We start from the raw sequence: 15,471 nt of genomic DNA on the forward strand, positions 1-15,471 counted from the left end.
CATAACCTCCTACCTCTTTAGTCTCCCAACTCTGAACCTCAATATTTTTATTTCAGTCAAACTGCTTGTCTCCCCTTTTCCGAAAAATATTTTCCCATCTTTCTTCACTCAGATAATTCTTATTCTTTGAGTCTCCCGATTAAATTATAAATTCCTCTAAGGCAAAGATTATCACCATTATCATTGTCATTATTGACATTTATGGAGCAGTTACAATGTACTAGGTACTGTAGAAAGAGTTTCATATGTATGATCTCATTTAACCCTCACCCAAACTCATGAAGAAGGTACTGGGGTTATCTTCATTTTATAGATAAGGAAATAAGGGTCAGAGAGACTAAATCACTTGTCCAAGGTTATACAGCTCTTAAATGTGGACCTCTTTAATCTACTGTCATATATCTTTTGTATCTCCGGGGTCTAGCATAGTAGTCACTCAATAGATGTTTGTTGAACAGAACTGAAAGGAAGAGTCAAGGACACCAGATGGAAGACCATCCCTTTAGTTCAGATGGTGGCAGCAGGGATGCAAAAGAAGAGCTGAGAACAAGACTGGGCATGCAAGGCTATTACAGAGCTGACCTCTGGAGGGTGAGACTTGGGGAGAGAATGAGGAAGGGAAAAGGAATTTCCATTTTTTTACTTTGGTCACTTCTGTATTTTTGAAATTTTTTCTAACAAGCACGTGGTGCTTTTGTAATTTTTTAAAAAGAGACAGTGTAGAGGCAGACACTACATGATTTGGCACCAGTAAAATACAGGAAACAAGAAAAAAAGTGAAATCCAAGCTCACCAAAAGGTTTCTGGCAAGGGTGTGTAGGAGAATGCAAGAGTCATTTGCAGAAAGAGAAAGATCAGGAGAAATGCTTCGAGAGGAGTTGCTGAACGTAATTTGGGGATTCTGGGTTTGGGAAGTAGGAAGCCATCCTTAGGAAGTGTCCGCCAAGCAGCTGGAGTTGTAGATCTGAAATTCAAAAGAAAAGTCGGGCTCGACTAATGTTCTGAGAGATGATGGTTGAAGTCATAAGATTAGTGTGTAGAACAGGAAAGGAAGAGGACCAAGGGACAGAACATTGAACAGGTAAGGCACACCTAAAGGGACCAAGAAGAGGAGCCAGGGAAGGTACTTAAAAAGGAGTAGCCAGGAATGTGGGAGAGAACCATCTCACAACCACCAAGGGAAAGAGAATTTGAAGAAGAAGCATATATAAGTGGCATCAAAAAGTAAACAGTTGTTGAATGGAAAGAAGACTAATGATAGGCTCTTAGATGTGGAAATTAAGAGACCTTGGAGAGCCTGGGTCTAGAGACATGCTGGAGATGGGAAGCCCTATTAAAAGGGCCAAAACATGATAAACCAAACCTGTTGTCGTCATGTCAATTCTGACTCACAGCGATCCTATAGGACAGAGTAGTACTGCCCCAAAGGGTATCCAAGGAACGGCTAGTGGATTCGAACTGCTGACCTTTTGGTTAGCAGCCGAGCTCTTAACCACTGTGCCCCCAGACCTTGGGAATAACTACATGTTAGTGTCTGCCACAAAGCTTGGCAATAAAGATCACTTATTGGAGACTTACTATGTGCCAGGCACTGTGCTAAGCCCTTTATATGGATTGTCTCAATGCCTTCAGTTTTTCTCTCTGTAATATGACTTACACATAAGCCACCAAATCAAACTTCCTCAAGTGCTGATCATGCCTAGTGTCTACTGGAAAGCCATTAGCAACTCCCCATTACCCAGAGAATAGTATCCAGACTCCTCAGCTTCGCAACTAAGAGCCTTCTTAATGTGGCCCTCACTCACCTGTCCAGTCTTATCTCACATTGCTACTTTTTATGCATCCTGTATGCCATTGCAAGGAGTTCTGAGTTCTTTGCTTGTGAACATTCACTCATTAATTCATTCAATAAACATTTATTGAGTATCTCCTGTCCTAGGTGCTTGGGAAAGAATGGCAAACAAGAGAAATGGCTCCTTCCTATCACGGAGCTTACCAAAAACAAATAAGAAATTATCAGGCAGGTAGAAGGCCTCTGATGAAAATAAAAGAGAATAATGTGACAGAGAATGGCTGCTGAGGGAGGGGGACTAATTTAGATGGGGAAGTGAGGAGGTGTATAAGGAGGTAAGTTTTAGGTGAAACCTGATTGACAAATACAAGTCTAAACAAAGATCGGGGTAAGGAACATTCTGAGCAGAGGGAACAGTTAGTACAAAGGCCTGAAGGTGCACATAAACTTGGCGTGATCAAGGAACAGAGAGAATGCAAGTAGGCTGAAGTGAGTGAGAGGACGGTGACATCTGAAGAGGCTGGAGGCGGAAGGGAGTCAAACCACAAGGACTTTGTAGGCCAGGTTAAGGATTTGAGTCTTTATGCTAAAAGCAATGAGAAACTGCTAGTTTTCAGCAGAAGGGTGGTGTGATAAGATTTGGGATTTTAAAAGATCACTCTGGCTTCTGTGAAAAGAAATTAGAGAAGGGCAAGAATAAAATCTGGGAGACCTGTTAGGAGGTTACTGCAGCAATTTAGGTGGTGGTAGTTTTGGACTGGAGGGTGGCAGTGGAGATGGAGAAACAAGATATGTTTGAGAGGAATCTGAGAGGTAAAATTGATAGGGCTTGGTGAGGGAGAGAGATGTAGAAGCTCATGGTCCAATCACAGAGTGGAAACAAAGAGAAAAAAGTATGGAAAGTCAGTTACCTTCACTGTCACCAATAGCATTTAAGTATTCCCTGTTCATGGCTCTGTGGGTCGGAGTGGGCAGGGCACACAAACCAAGTCCACATTGCACTTCAGGAGCTCACATCTTTCAGGATAGACACATCTGTAGGTGTACAAGATGGAAAACAAGGTGATAGGAAAAAACTCAGTATATGTTACAGTGAAACCTGTGAGAGCCGGAACTCGATGGGACTGCCTTATTTTTCTGGGTCCTGCAAGTTTTCCACCTTTGAGATGGTACAGTCTTACCACTTTTCTATTGCTTGTTTTAGTGGAAAATAATTTGAGTTTTCCTTCTCCGACAAGTCTCCACCTTATACAGGTTCTGGCTTTTGCAAGTTTTTACTAAGCCAGTGACCCATGTCTATAAAATATTGTTAGGAGGTAGGAATAGACGAGGCTGGAGCCCAGGGAAGTCTTTAGTTTGGAGGTAATGTGCCTACTCTGCTAGCAGCTATGAGATTCCACCCCTGCTCCAAACACCTGGGGAGGGGTGAGTAGGAGATGGACTTGGACTATAGATTACATGCTTTTGTCCTCTCAGATCTTGAAGGTGTGCCTTTGGAAGAGTCTACTCATATCTGATAGTCCTGGGGTCTATGACAGTCCAAGATTTGTAAATCATTAGAGAAAGAAGGGATCTTCATGTGGCTTAATAGACTGAGACCTAGCTTCATTGACCGGCCCAAGGACAGCTGGACAGTAAATATCTGCAAGACTAGAAGCTGGGTCTTCTGACCTCTAGTTGTGTGCCACTTCCACATTCTGTCTCCTAAATCTAGGTTCACTCACAGTGAGCACGGATGACATGAGGTCTAGGATTTATTTGTGTGTCAGTCCTAGCTGGGTCTGGAGTTATGCCTGCTTGTGCAAATAATGTAGCTTTTGTTTCCCTCAATGTCTTCTAACTGGCTCCCTCTTGTGGGATACCCTTCCAGAACATCTTAAATTAACTGCAAAATTCTGAGAATGTCACTTCTGAGGGATATCATACTCAACTCTCTGTACTTTCTCATTCTCATCTTATCCTTAGCCCAAAGCACTTCCACATTGAGACTGAACCCCTGGATTTCACAGAAAATTACCCTTTCCTTCTCATCTGATTTTTTACAAATCATTGCTGTTGTCTACATACTCATTTGCTTTAGAACAATACTTGGGTAGATTTTTTAAAAACGGTGATGGTATACTCTCATATTACCACAAAAGGGATGTAAAATCATTCCCAGCTAATGGCGATATAGTTTCCTCTCCTGTTTCAGGCCAGGATAGTATTGGGAAATATTAACTGGCAAGTCAGAGATTCCATCCCTGACTAATCATTCAAGTATTTATTAAGCACACTGCTTTATGGGGAATCCAGCAAAACCAGAGAGGAGTAAGGAAGGGAAAAGAAAAGCAACAGGGTCATTAGAAAAATTATGAACTTTACCCATTCAGAAATTTCCTGTAAGAAAAGAATCTCTAAATGAAGGGCTTAGAGATCCATCTAGGTCATGAGGTCAAGATTAGCAACATTAAAAAAAATAAAAGCAGGTCTAATCAAGCAATTATTGTGCTGTTCCTACACAAAGTGTACCTCAGGAAAACAAAATAATTGATGACGGGGAGTTCTCCTTATAAAGTGTTCTAGCTAATAATTGAAGAGGGAATGATAGAAATAAAATATCACTATTTGGCAACCCCAAATAAAACAGACTATTAACAGCTGCTGCCATTAAGAGGGAGCCCTGGTGGTGCAGGGGTTAAGAGATCGGCTGCCAACCAAAAGGTCGGCAGTTCAAATTTACCAGCTGCTCCTTGGAAACTCTACGGGGCAGTTCTACTCTGTCCTGTAGGGTCACTATGAGTCAAAAACAACTCAGCGGCAATGGGTTTGGTTTTTGGGTTTAAGATTAAGAGAGACAAGATAACACTATTATCTACTGATGGAAGTATGTAAGATCACTGTGGAGTATTCTTGCCAAAAAAATATTAATATGGTCATGTTTATAGATTGAACTACCAATATAAGGAAAGCAGGAGGAGCCTGTTAAAAGATGCCATTGGATGAAATTAGCAAATACAAACTTGTGGGAGAATCGACCAGGTTTCTTCAATTAATGTTATAAGAAAATAGAGAGTAAGAGGGGGGAGGACTTTAGATCAAGACTTGTAAAGAATACTGTATACTAACCAACTGCAAAGTAGAGGGGTCACCATGAGTCAGAATCAACTCCATGGCAACTGGGGGAAAATTTGACCATAACATTGGAAATTAAAAACAACTGAATTTTTTTTTTTTTTTTTTTTTTTAGGAGTAATACTGGAATTGTGCCTAGGTTTAGTAGAAGAGATATTTTAAGGCTGCAGTTTTCAAACTCGAGTGTGCATCAGAATCACCTGAAGGGCTTATTAAAAAAGAGTGCTGAGGCCCACCCTCATGGTTTCTGATTCAGCAAGTCTGGGATGTAGGACTGAGAAGTTGCATTTCTAACAAGTTCCCAGGTGATGCTGACACTACTGGTCTGGGCCCACATTTTGAGAACCACTGCACTGGATTAACCACATTTCTTTTTTCTGGTCAACTATCTAATTAACCTTTCAAAAAAGGAGCTAAGTTAGCTGAGTTCTATCCCCCATGAGTTATGGCACTCAGATGGCATTCCATATAACGGAAGAAAATGAACTAGTGTTCCAAGGCTGATGTAATAATTCAGTCTGTGTTGATGCAGGGAGACTTGGAGGAAAAAAACCCCCAGGTCCACCACTTCTCTCTTTCAAGAGTGGTAACCATTGAACTCCCTCCTTAACCTCTTGCACCTGCCCTTACCTCTCTACTCTCACTCCATGAGGATCAAAGGCCACCAATACAGGATTCTACTAAAGCTCCCTAGGACTTAGGCTAAATCCCTCCATCATTTCCAAATTCAGACTGGTTTAAGAATGTAATATGGGTCCCTCAATCCTGTAGTCTCAGAGGTACTCTAGTAAATCCCAAACTTGGTCTGTTCCATATCGTTGAGGAGGACTGCAGAACGGAAATCTAGACACCTGAGGCCAAATTTTGGCTCTTCTGTTAACTATGTGACCCATAATGAGTCATTTAGCATTCTCAGGCCTTAGTTTTTCAACCTGTAAAAAAAAAGAATTCCTTCAATGTGAGAGAAAATGGGACACCTGGAAAAATATTAACCAGCATTCCTTGGGAAAAAAACATCAGCAACAATACTGTACATTAACCTTTAGCAATATCATACTTTATAGTTTAACAACAAAGTGCTTTTATATAGATGTGTATGTGTGTGTACATATATACACATAAGTACTAGATCCCCACAACAACCTTGTGAAGTAGGTAAGGTAAATATAACTTGGGGATGAGAGAAAGTGAGAGTCGGGCCAAATGAAAGTGCCAGGGCCATGACTCAAAAACTCACCTTCTCAGTGAAGTCAGTGTTCTTTCCAATACACCTCCTTCTCTCAATTTATTTCAGTTAAATGTAGGAATATACTAGTGCATAAAATGAATGGCCCTAAAAGGATCAGAGAAGTGCATTAACCTAAAACTAAAGGGCCAATGACACAGCAAATTAAAAAACAATTGCCTTCTTTAGCTAAATGCCAAGAATCCCTGTAATATCATTTAACATTTTCAGTAATTTCATTTCCACAATTTTACAGTCCTCTTCCAGTTTCCTCTGGCTTGTTCATCATAGGATATTTTCCAAGAATCCAGGGGAGAAAAAAGCATATGCCTCAGATGACAGCAAACCTCTACCTCTATCTCATAAATGGCTGTACAAAGAACTTCTGAAATTCTGTTGCAAGACCACAAACATCCTCTTCAGTAATTCTGCCTTGTCATGGCAATGAGACATCTGATGACTAATGCCTGACCAGCATTAGATTGGGAAAGGGTTTCCCATTTTATTAAATCCCTGTGCTAACACTCCAAACCTTCTAGTTTCAATCTAACTTCTTGCAAGTTTTGGGCTTGGGGTCTGCCCTAATTCTTTATTCAGTAATAAGGCTGATAAAAGCAACCAACCATGTACTAGTGCCTTTTAAAGGATGGGCACTGTATTAGGGGTTTTATAAAAGATCTCAAATATTAATCATTTATTGAGCACCTACTTTGTGCCAGCCACTGCAGACGTGGCTTACATGTGATCTCTAGGCCAGATTTATCTCACTTTTCTTTTCATAACCAGGCATCAACCATTAAATTCACATTTCCCCAAAAGCTAGTTAAAAACGCTAGAGGAATGCCTATTGTGTTCAGAACATATATGAACACTATAGGTATATCCTCTCCATTATCACGTGGAAAAAGAGTGAGAATAGATCAGGGCCCAGCTTGCACCTGATGCCCTGGCTCAGGTTTTCTCCCCTGCGGTATGTAAATATAGAAGCAATGGAAATTTGGAAGGGGATAGCAGAATCACTAAAGTCTACTTCCTAAATTAAATGGGTGTTTTGATGGCATAAAAGATGTGCTTTCTGACGGAAGCTCTTGTCACATTTACTACAGTGAAAAGGTTTTTCTCCTGTATGTGTTCTCTGGTGTGTGAGAAAATGGGAACGCTGATTAAAGGTTTTGCCACACTCAGGACACTGATAGGGTCTGTCTCCTAGGTGGATTCGTTGGTGAGTAATGAAGTGGGAACTCTGATTGAAGCTCTTCCCACACTCGCCACATTTATAGGGTCTTTCTCCTGTGTGGATTCGTTGGTGCTTAATGAGGGCAGAGCTGTCGGTGAATCCTTTCCCACAGTCATTGCACTTAAAAGGTCGCTCACCTGTGTGTGTTCTCTGGTGTGTGACCAGATGTGAGCTCTGACTGAAACTTTTGTGGCAGTCAGGACAACTGAAAGGTCTTTCTCCTGAGTGAGTACTCATATGAGCCACAAAATGAGAACTATCTCTAAAGCCCTTCCCGCACTCTGGGCATTTAAAGGGCCGTTCTCCTGTGTGGGTTCGTTGGTGTTTAATCAGATCCGAGCTCTGGCTAAAACTCTCCCCACAGTCATTACACCTGTAAGGTTTCACTCCTGTGTGGGTCCTCTGGTGGGTGATGAAATTTGAGCTCCGACTAAAGCTTTTATGACATTCGAGGCATGTGTAGGGCTTCTCTCCTGTGTGAGTTCTTTGGTGCATTATGAGGTGTGGCTTCCGTCCAAAAGTCTTTCCACACTCTGGGCACTCATAGGGTCTCTCACCTGTATGGCTTCTCTGATGTTTGTTAAGTGTCGAGCTGTCGCTGAACTTTTTCTCACACCCATTGCATTTGTAGGGTTTCTCTCCTGTGTGTGTTCTGCGGTGGGTGACAAGGTCTGAACTTTGTTTGAAGCCTTTCCCACAATCGATGCATTTATAAGGCCTCTCGCCAGAATGGGTTCTTAGGTGTCTTATGAGATAGGAACTCTGGTTAAAGCTTTTTCCACATTCTGCACACACAGGCTTCTTTCCTATGTATCCATCCAAGAGCTTGTTTAAATCCCTCTCCTGTGAAAAGGGTTCCTGCTGGCCCTCTCCTGGAAGGGTTACATGTTGTCCTTCTAATTCAAGGTCCCTCTCCCAGTTTCTTCCCCAACTAGGAGTATGAGAAATATTTTTATTGGACCTTTCTGAGGATGTTCCACCTTGTTCTGCTGTTTCAGAAGTGTTCTGATTGAGTTTTGCCACCTGATTCTCAAAGTCTAAAAAATTAACAGAAAATAAAGTTATCAGTTACCAGGAAAGAACATCAGAAAGTAGTAATAAAGATTAAAATTACCATTTCAGCATCAGACCATATACCCTTTGTGAAAAGTTTATTAAAGTTCATTAAGCTTACAGAAAACATGAATTCTCAAACCTTTTTATTTTTAGATGGTCAGATGAATCTTGAAGTGCACCCTGATATCCTTCAAGAGCATACCATATATTGTCAAAACTAGGCAACTCCTTTCAAAGATGTTGTAGTCTAGATAAAAGTGAAATGCTTACTTAAAATGCAGATTTCATTTGCTCAAGTACTGACAGAGAAGTCAAATTTTAAGTTCTAGTAGTGAGAACAAAAGCCTGGGCAGCTTTCCAAATCCTTCATCTAAACAAGGGCTGAAATGCTAGGTTTCCTTCCCCAAGAGTACCCACATCTCACCTGTGTGACTTTCCCTTAGGATCTCCCTCTCCTCAAAATTTTGGAGTTGTAGGACCCATGACTCTTCTTTCTGTTCCAGCTGAGAGATTATACTCGGTCTAGAAATCCTACACAGAAAGTGGACACAGGGTGTTAATCTGAGCCAATTACATAAGGCTGGACCAAAATCCAGTCCCTCCTTCTTCCCTAGGTAGAGGGGAAACCCAGGGAAAATCTAATGAGTGTTTGGTCTCATCAAAAGGGAAGCCATAGTGAAGTGATAATATAGCGGGATCTCCTCAAGAGGCTGAGAAAAAGACCTTTTCCTCCCACTTAAAAAAAAAAGAAAAAATCAGACTTGGCTGACAAAAACCCCAGAGTAGCACAATAACCCATCTCTGAAGATTCAAGGCCAAACTCATCTGGAGACAGAATTTTATCAGGAGCAAAGCTGCCATGACCTCACCCTTAGAAAGAATCAAGGAAGTTAACTATAATGTTGGGCTTTAAAATTTTCCCAGAAGGGCAACAGTTGATATAATCATGAGAAAAAAGACAAACACTTGTAAGGAAAAAAATGGACAAAGGACGTGAATAGGCAATTCATAAAAAAAAAAATTCAAGCAGCCTATAAATACATGAAAAATCTTTTAACCTCACCAGTAACCAAAGAAATTCAAATTAAAACAATGATGTTGTTGTTGGTGTGTTGTGTCGAGTCTATTCTGACTTATAGCGACCCTCATATGATAGAGTAGAACTGCCCCATAGGATTTCCTAGGCTGTGATATTTACGGGAGCAGAATGCCAGGTCTTTTCTCCTGCAAAGCTGCTGATGGGTTCGAACAGCCAACCTTTCAGTTAGCAGCTGAGCACTTAACCACTGCACTACCAGGACTCCTATAAAACAATGATACACCTAGCACTATACTGTAGAAGTAAAAAGTGCAAACTTAAGAGTCACACCTGGGTTTGAATCCTAATCTTGCCTTACTAGCTGTGTGACCCTAAGCAAGTTACTTAAACTCTCTGTGCCTCAGTGCTTTCATCTATAAAATAGAGATAATAATAACACATACCTCATAGGGTGATTGTGGGGATTAAATTGGTAAGTTTTCAATAAATGTAAGTTCTCAATAAATATATACTTCTACACAATGCTTGTGGGAATAAAATTGATTCAATCTTTCTGGAAGGTATTTGGAAAAAGTATCAAATACCTTAGAAATGCATATTTTCTTTGACCCAGCAATGCTACTTCTGGAAATTCTAAGGAAATGATAAAAGCTGTACAAAAGACTAATTATTAGCTAATCATACTTCAGTAAGCAAGACTTTAAAAAAACAATTAGCTGAGAGATGTTCATCACATTAGTGAAAATTCTGAAATGACCTAAATGTCTCACCACAAAGGAATAATATTTGACTGAACCATATGAAATTGCCATTTTTACAGGTCAAAATAATCTAAAAAATGGGCAAATAGATAGTTTAATATAAATTACTGTATTCTATACAACAAAATAGTAAGTTGTTGTTTTAACTAATGTACAGAAAGATATTGTTTTATTAATATGTTCATAACACTACAAGTAAGAAAGTAGGATGCATAGTATGATCCCAATTTTTGTGTTTTAATTATATATCTGCTAAGAAAAAAAGACTAGAAGAATAGTAACTCTTCAATGGTGGGATTAGGGATGACTTTTGTTTTCATTTTACTTATCTTTTTCTTCAATAAGCATATATCCCTTGTGTAATTGATATGAAGTAAAGCAGGGGAAGAGGTAGCCATGGTATTTTAGAAAGAGCACTAGACATGTTTTTTGACGTAACAGGAGAAAACAACACCATCAGAAGAGCTCCTCTTTTCCACAAAGACCTGGGTTTGATTTTCACCTATGCCACTTAACTTTTTTGAGTCTCAATGTCCTTAACTGAAAAGGGGATGATAATGCATACATGAAAGGGCTGTGGTGAGATATTAACAAGACAATAAATATTAAAGACATCTGCAAACCACAAAGTGCCATAAAAATGGAAGTTATTCTTTTTTTCTAACAGGGAAGCAACAATCTCAGAGATGTGGAGCTCTAAGAAACCAACATCCCCAAAGACCACTCATACCTGGGCTCTCTCAAAATATCTGTCTTACACTTAAAGGAGAGTAGCATTCTTACCCTTTAAGAGCCCATTCTTCTAACTGTGTTGGGTGGCATCCCTGGAGAGGATTCTCTAAGCAGCATCCAGGTAATATATTCTTCCCTGAAGTCCTCAGCCACATCATCTAGAGTCATCAGTTCCTAAAGCAAGAGACCTCAATATACATCAATAGTTCCCAGGATATTCTTATGTGCTCTGAAAACCAAAAGATGGCTACCATGGCCACCACTATCCCCAAGCAAAAACCCTCCTGATTAGAACAGCTCTGAGGTAAATTCCATCAACCACAGAAAGGTTGCTTTTCTTATTCGGGTTTTTACATCATTCTTCTCTTGGCCAACTTTTCTATCACTAAGAGAGGCCTGGGCCTCCCACACACATCTTCAGAACCCTTAGTCTTTTGAATACATTACATTTTTAAGATGACAGGAAAAACAAAGGAGAGTGTGCAGGTATAACTTGATTTTTGGAAAGCCTTGGATTCTCTCCAACTACATTTTCCCCAGCAAGCTAGGAAGTTGTGGACTTAATTATGCTCATATTAGTTATGAAAACAGCTGACTCTTCCTGGCTTGTAGCCCAGTGATTTGGTATCAGCCTCACAAGACAGACTATGCAGAGCCTCCAAGGGAACTGTCCTGAGTACCATTCTATTTCAAGGTTCAATGGAGTCAGAAATGAGACATTAAAAGACAAGAGTTTTTTTTTTTTAAAAAAAAAGACACTAGTAAGCTGCAAAATAAGTGAAATGCAATGAGGTAAGCAGAATGCTTGGGGACACAATCATTGTTAATATATTAACACAACAGAGAGCAGTATTATGAAAAATTATTTTTTTGAGGGGCTGGTCCAGAGTTGCTTACTGAATGGATCAGTAATGCAATCAATAATTAATATGCTGCAAGGCATTAAAGAAACAGAAAGTCACAAAAAAACATAAGATTTTTCCCTTAAACAGTTTACAGTAGAAATAAAAATAAACTCAACTCAGCTGGCTGAATGACCACCTGCTACAAAGAATTCTGCATTTTCAATGAAGGATGGACCAGGTTGGGGTGAGGAGGTTTTACTCTTTCACATCTTCTGTCTCACTAATCAAAGCACCTGCGCACTACTAGCATATACACACACACTTTTTGTGAAAATACTTATGCATTTTCAGACATTGCTATTGGTCATTTATAAAGTACCGAGTTTTTAAGGACCTAAAAACCACAGGAATATCTCTGGTTTAAAATCTTAACAAAAATAATGTCATTAGGAATGACCATTTTAATAAGAATTTTGAGTTTAAATTTTATTTCTACAATAACTGCAAAACACAACTGCAGAGCCTACTCGCAGGAGACCGCGTGATGGAGAGGGAGAGGGCATGGTAACGGAAAGCCTGTTTCTCACGCAGTCTCTTGCCCGCGGTGCCGGTGACCCCAAAGGCCCTACAGCGATGAGGTGCTGTGACTAAGTGCCACTGTGAGAAGCACCAGTTTGTTCACTGGGTTTATTAATAGGCACATGACCGAACAGTTGAGGCAGACACCCGCTCTCCTTCCCCGCCGGGCTGCAGGCCCTTCGCAGGGTGCAGAGGTCAGCGGGTCACAAAAATAAGCTGAAACCCGAGGACCACCACGGAGGAGCAAGAAAATTGTTTAAGAGAAGCAACTATCCCGACAGTGGGCTGGGAAACCGCAGCTACCTCTCTCTGCACCTCGGAAAGACCCGCGGCTCCGGAATGCGAGCGCCCGACTCGGCTGAAACAGCGTCGGGGCTGCGGGAGAGCCCCCTCAACGCCCCTCAGCCGTGCCGGGACCGCCGCCGCCTTCTCCTTCCCTGGAGCACTCACCGCCCCAGGGCCCAGGCGGGGATGGAGCAGGAAGTGAGAGTCCTCAACCGCCGAGCCTGCAACCGGCCGGCAACGCCGAGGCGGTCCCTCACAGAACTCGAGCGGGATTCGTGACAGGGCTGTGGGACACAGGTGGGACTCTAGGCTCGTCAGCCAGCGGCCGGAAAATACCGCCTCCGTGTTTTTTTGCCATTGGCCAATCAGTTTCCATGACGAGAAGTCTTCCCCGTCCATAGGCTGATCGAGCTTTCAATCACCGCAGAGCCTTCTGGGGAATGTAGTCCTGGTCAAGACCTCCTCAAAGGACTCGGAATCCCGGGAAGCCCAGTTCTACAGCGGTGGTGCTAGCTCCAACCTTCTAGCTACCAGGACCGTAGGTTGTACCCCTAGAGCGGATCTGCAGATGCTAGCCTCTCTGGCCTCCCGCGACTACCGCAGAGCAGCTTTGGACCAACGGCGTCATCTCCCGCTCTCTGGCACCCCGCCCCGTTCCAAGCGCAGAGTAGATCTTGCGGCAGATTCTGCTCCGCCGGGCCTTCTACTCCACACCGGGCCGCCAGGGGCTGGGCCGTGTCTCTCGCTGACGGCTCCCGGTCAACTGGGCATAAGAAACCTCAATGCGAAGCCATCAGTAGAAAACTGACGTTCCACTTCCTTTCATTAGCATCACAACTCCCAGGCATAGCCACTTTCCATTGGTTAATACACTGTCAGTAGCCAAGGAGGCAGACAAGGGCGTCCAGTGTTCTGGGAAATGAGGTACTGGGTTCAAATGGAGAGGTGCACGGATCTCAAGTGAGAGCCAGTGTTCACTTTGGTCAGGTTCCTACCCTAAAAAAAAAAAAGCATCCTTTCCATACAGTGAAGGAAATTCTCCCTGTCTACCCTGTTTGTTAATTCAGTGCAATTCAGAAAAAAAGAACACTTTGTGATGGGCTATAAAGTGCTTAGAATTACCAGCCTATGCATAAGTAAGTCACTTCTTATCAGTAATTACAGTGAATGTAAATGGACTAAATGCTCCAATCAAAAGGCAGAGAGTGGCAGCATGGATAAAAACCATGATCCAACTATATGCTATTTGTAAGAGACACACCTTGAACCCAAGGACACAAATAGGTTGAAAGTGAAAGGATGGGAAAAAATATCCCATACAAATAATAACCAAAACAGAGCTGGGGTAGCAATCCTAATATCAGACAAAGTAAGTTTTAAGACAACATCTGTTAGCAGAGATAAAGACGGACATTATATAGTGATAAAAGGGTCAATTAATAAGATTTCACAATCATAAATATATATGCACTTGTCTTGGTCATCTAGTGCTGCTATAACAGAAATACTACAAGTGGATGGTTTTAACAAAGAGATGTTTATTCTCTCACAGTCTAGTGCTAGAAGTCCGAATTCAGGGCCCCAGCTCCAGGGGAAGTCTTTCTCTGTCGGCTCTGGAGGAAGGTCTGTGTCATCAATCTTCCTCTGGTCGAGAGCTTCTCTGCACAAGAACCCCGAGTCCAAAGGATGCGCTCTGCTCCCAGCACTGCTTTCTTGGTGGTATGAGGTTTCCTGCTCTGCTCCCTTCCCTTTCCTTTTATCTCTTATAGGATAAAAGGTGGTGTAGGCTACACCCCAGGGAAACTCCATTTGCATTGAATCAGGGATGTGATCTGAGAAAGGGTGTTACATCCCACCCTAATCCTCTTCAACCTAAACTAATCTTGCCTCATTAACCACAGGCAGAGATTAGGATTTACAACGCATAGGAAAATCACATCAATCACAAAATGGAGGACAACCACACAATACTGGGAATCATGGCCTAACCAAGCTGACACATTGTTGGGGGACACAATTCAGTCCATGACAGCACCCAACATTGGGGCACCTCTAGTGCATATGGATCATTCTCCAGGATAGACCACATGTTGGGTTACAAAGCAAGTCTAAATAAATTTAAAAGATTGATATCATACAAAGTATTTTCTCTGATCCTAATGGAGTGAAGCTAGAAATCAATAACAAGAAAAAACACTGGAAAACACACAAACATATGGAAAGTAAAAAACACACTATTAAACTACTGATAGGTCAAGGAAGAAATCAAAAGATAAATCACACATTTCTTAGAGTTAAATGAAAATGAAAGCACAACATACTAAAACTTATGGAATGTAATGAAAGCAGTACTCAGAAGGAAACATATAGCCTACACGATGCCTACATGAGAAAAGAAGAAAGATCTCAAATTAATAGCCTAAGTTGACAGCTCCAGGAACTAGAAAGAGGAGAGTAAACTAAGCCTAAACCTACTAAAAGAAAGAAAATAACAAATATAAGAGCAGAAATAAATAAAATCAAAAACAGAAAAATAATAGAATCAATAAAACTGAAGTTGGTACTTTGAAAAGATCAATAAAATTGACAAACCTTTAGGTAGATTGACAAAGAGGAAACATGCAAATAACCCAAATGAGAAATGAAAGGGGGGACATTACAACTGACCCAAAAGAAGTAAAGAGAATTATGACAGATATTATGAATAACTGCATGGCAACAAACTGGATAACCTAGATGAAATGCACAAATTCTTAGAAGCACACAACCTACCCAAGTAGAAAGTCTCAACAGACCCATAACAAGG

At 41.3% G+C, this 15,471-nt stretch overlaps 1 protein-coding gene across 2 annotated transcripts; it reads right to left on the reverse strand.

Moving 5' to 3' along the window:
* Window positions 1-5,045: 5,045 nt before the first annotated feature.
* On the reverse strand, window positions 5,046-13,114 carry ZNF774 (zinc finger protein 774). Of its 2 annotated transcripts, none has more exons than XM_023725963.1 (4): window positions 12,684-12,710; window positions 11,008-11,130; window positions 8,849-8,955; window positions 5,046-8,405 (listed from the first exon to the last, which is right to left on the reverse strand). In XM_023725963.1, the coding sequence occupies exons 2-4, from the start codon at window positions 11,112-11,114 to the stop codon at window positions 7,165-7,167; spliced, it is 1,455 nt and encodes a 484-aa protein (XP_023581731.1). In that variant the 5' UTR covers window positions 11,115-11,130; window positions 12,684-12,710; the 3' UTR covers window positions 5,046-7,164. The 2 variants fall into 2 exon arrangements, with proteins under 2 accessions (XP_023581731.1, XP_004370712.1); XM_004370655.2 differs by lacking the exon at window positions 12,684-12,710 and adding an exon at window positions 12,831-13,114 and having other exon boundaries at window positions 6,968-8,405.
* Window positions 13,115-15,471: the final 2,357 nt, after the last annotated feature.

Source organism: Trichechus manatus, unplaced genomic scaffold (assembly GCF_000243295.1).
Source record: "Trichechus manatus latirostris isolate Lorelei unplaced genomic scaffold, TriManLat1.0 scaffold00009, whole genome shotgun sequence".
Taxonomy (NCBI): Eukaryota; Metazoa; Chordata; class Mammalia; order Sirenia; family Trichechidae; genus Trichechus; species Trichechus manatus.

Bases quoted from the DNA above. Each gene is read 5' to 3' on its own strand.
- ZNF774 (XM_023725963.1), bottom strand. From the start codon at position 11,114: ATGATGTGGCTGAGGACTTCAGGGAAGAATATATTACCTGGATGCTGC. The intron at 8,956-11,007 runs GTAAGAATGCTA...CTTTCTGTGTAG, and splicing joins GAAGAATGGGCTCTTAAAGG to GATTTCTAGACCGAGTATAA. The intron at 8,406-8,848 runs GTGAGATGTGGG...TTAATTTTTTAG, and splicing joins CCTAAGGGAAAGTCACACAG to ACTTTGAGAATCAGGTGGCA.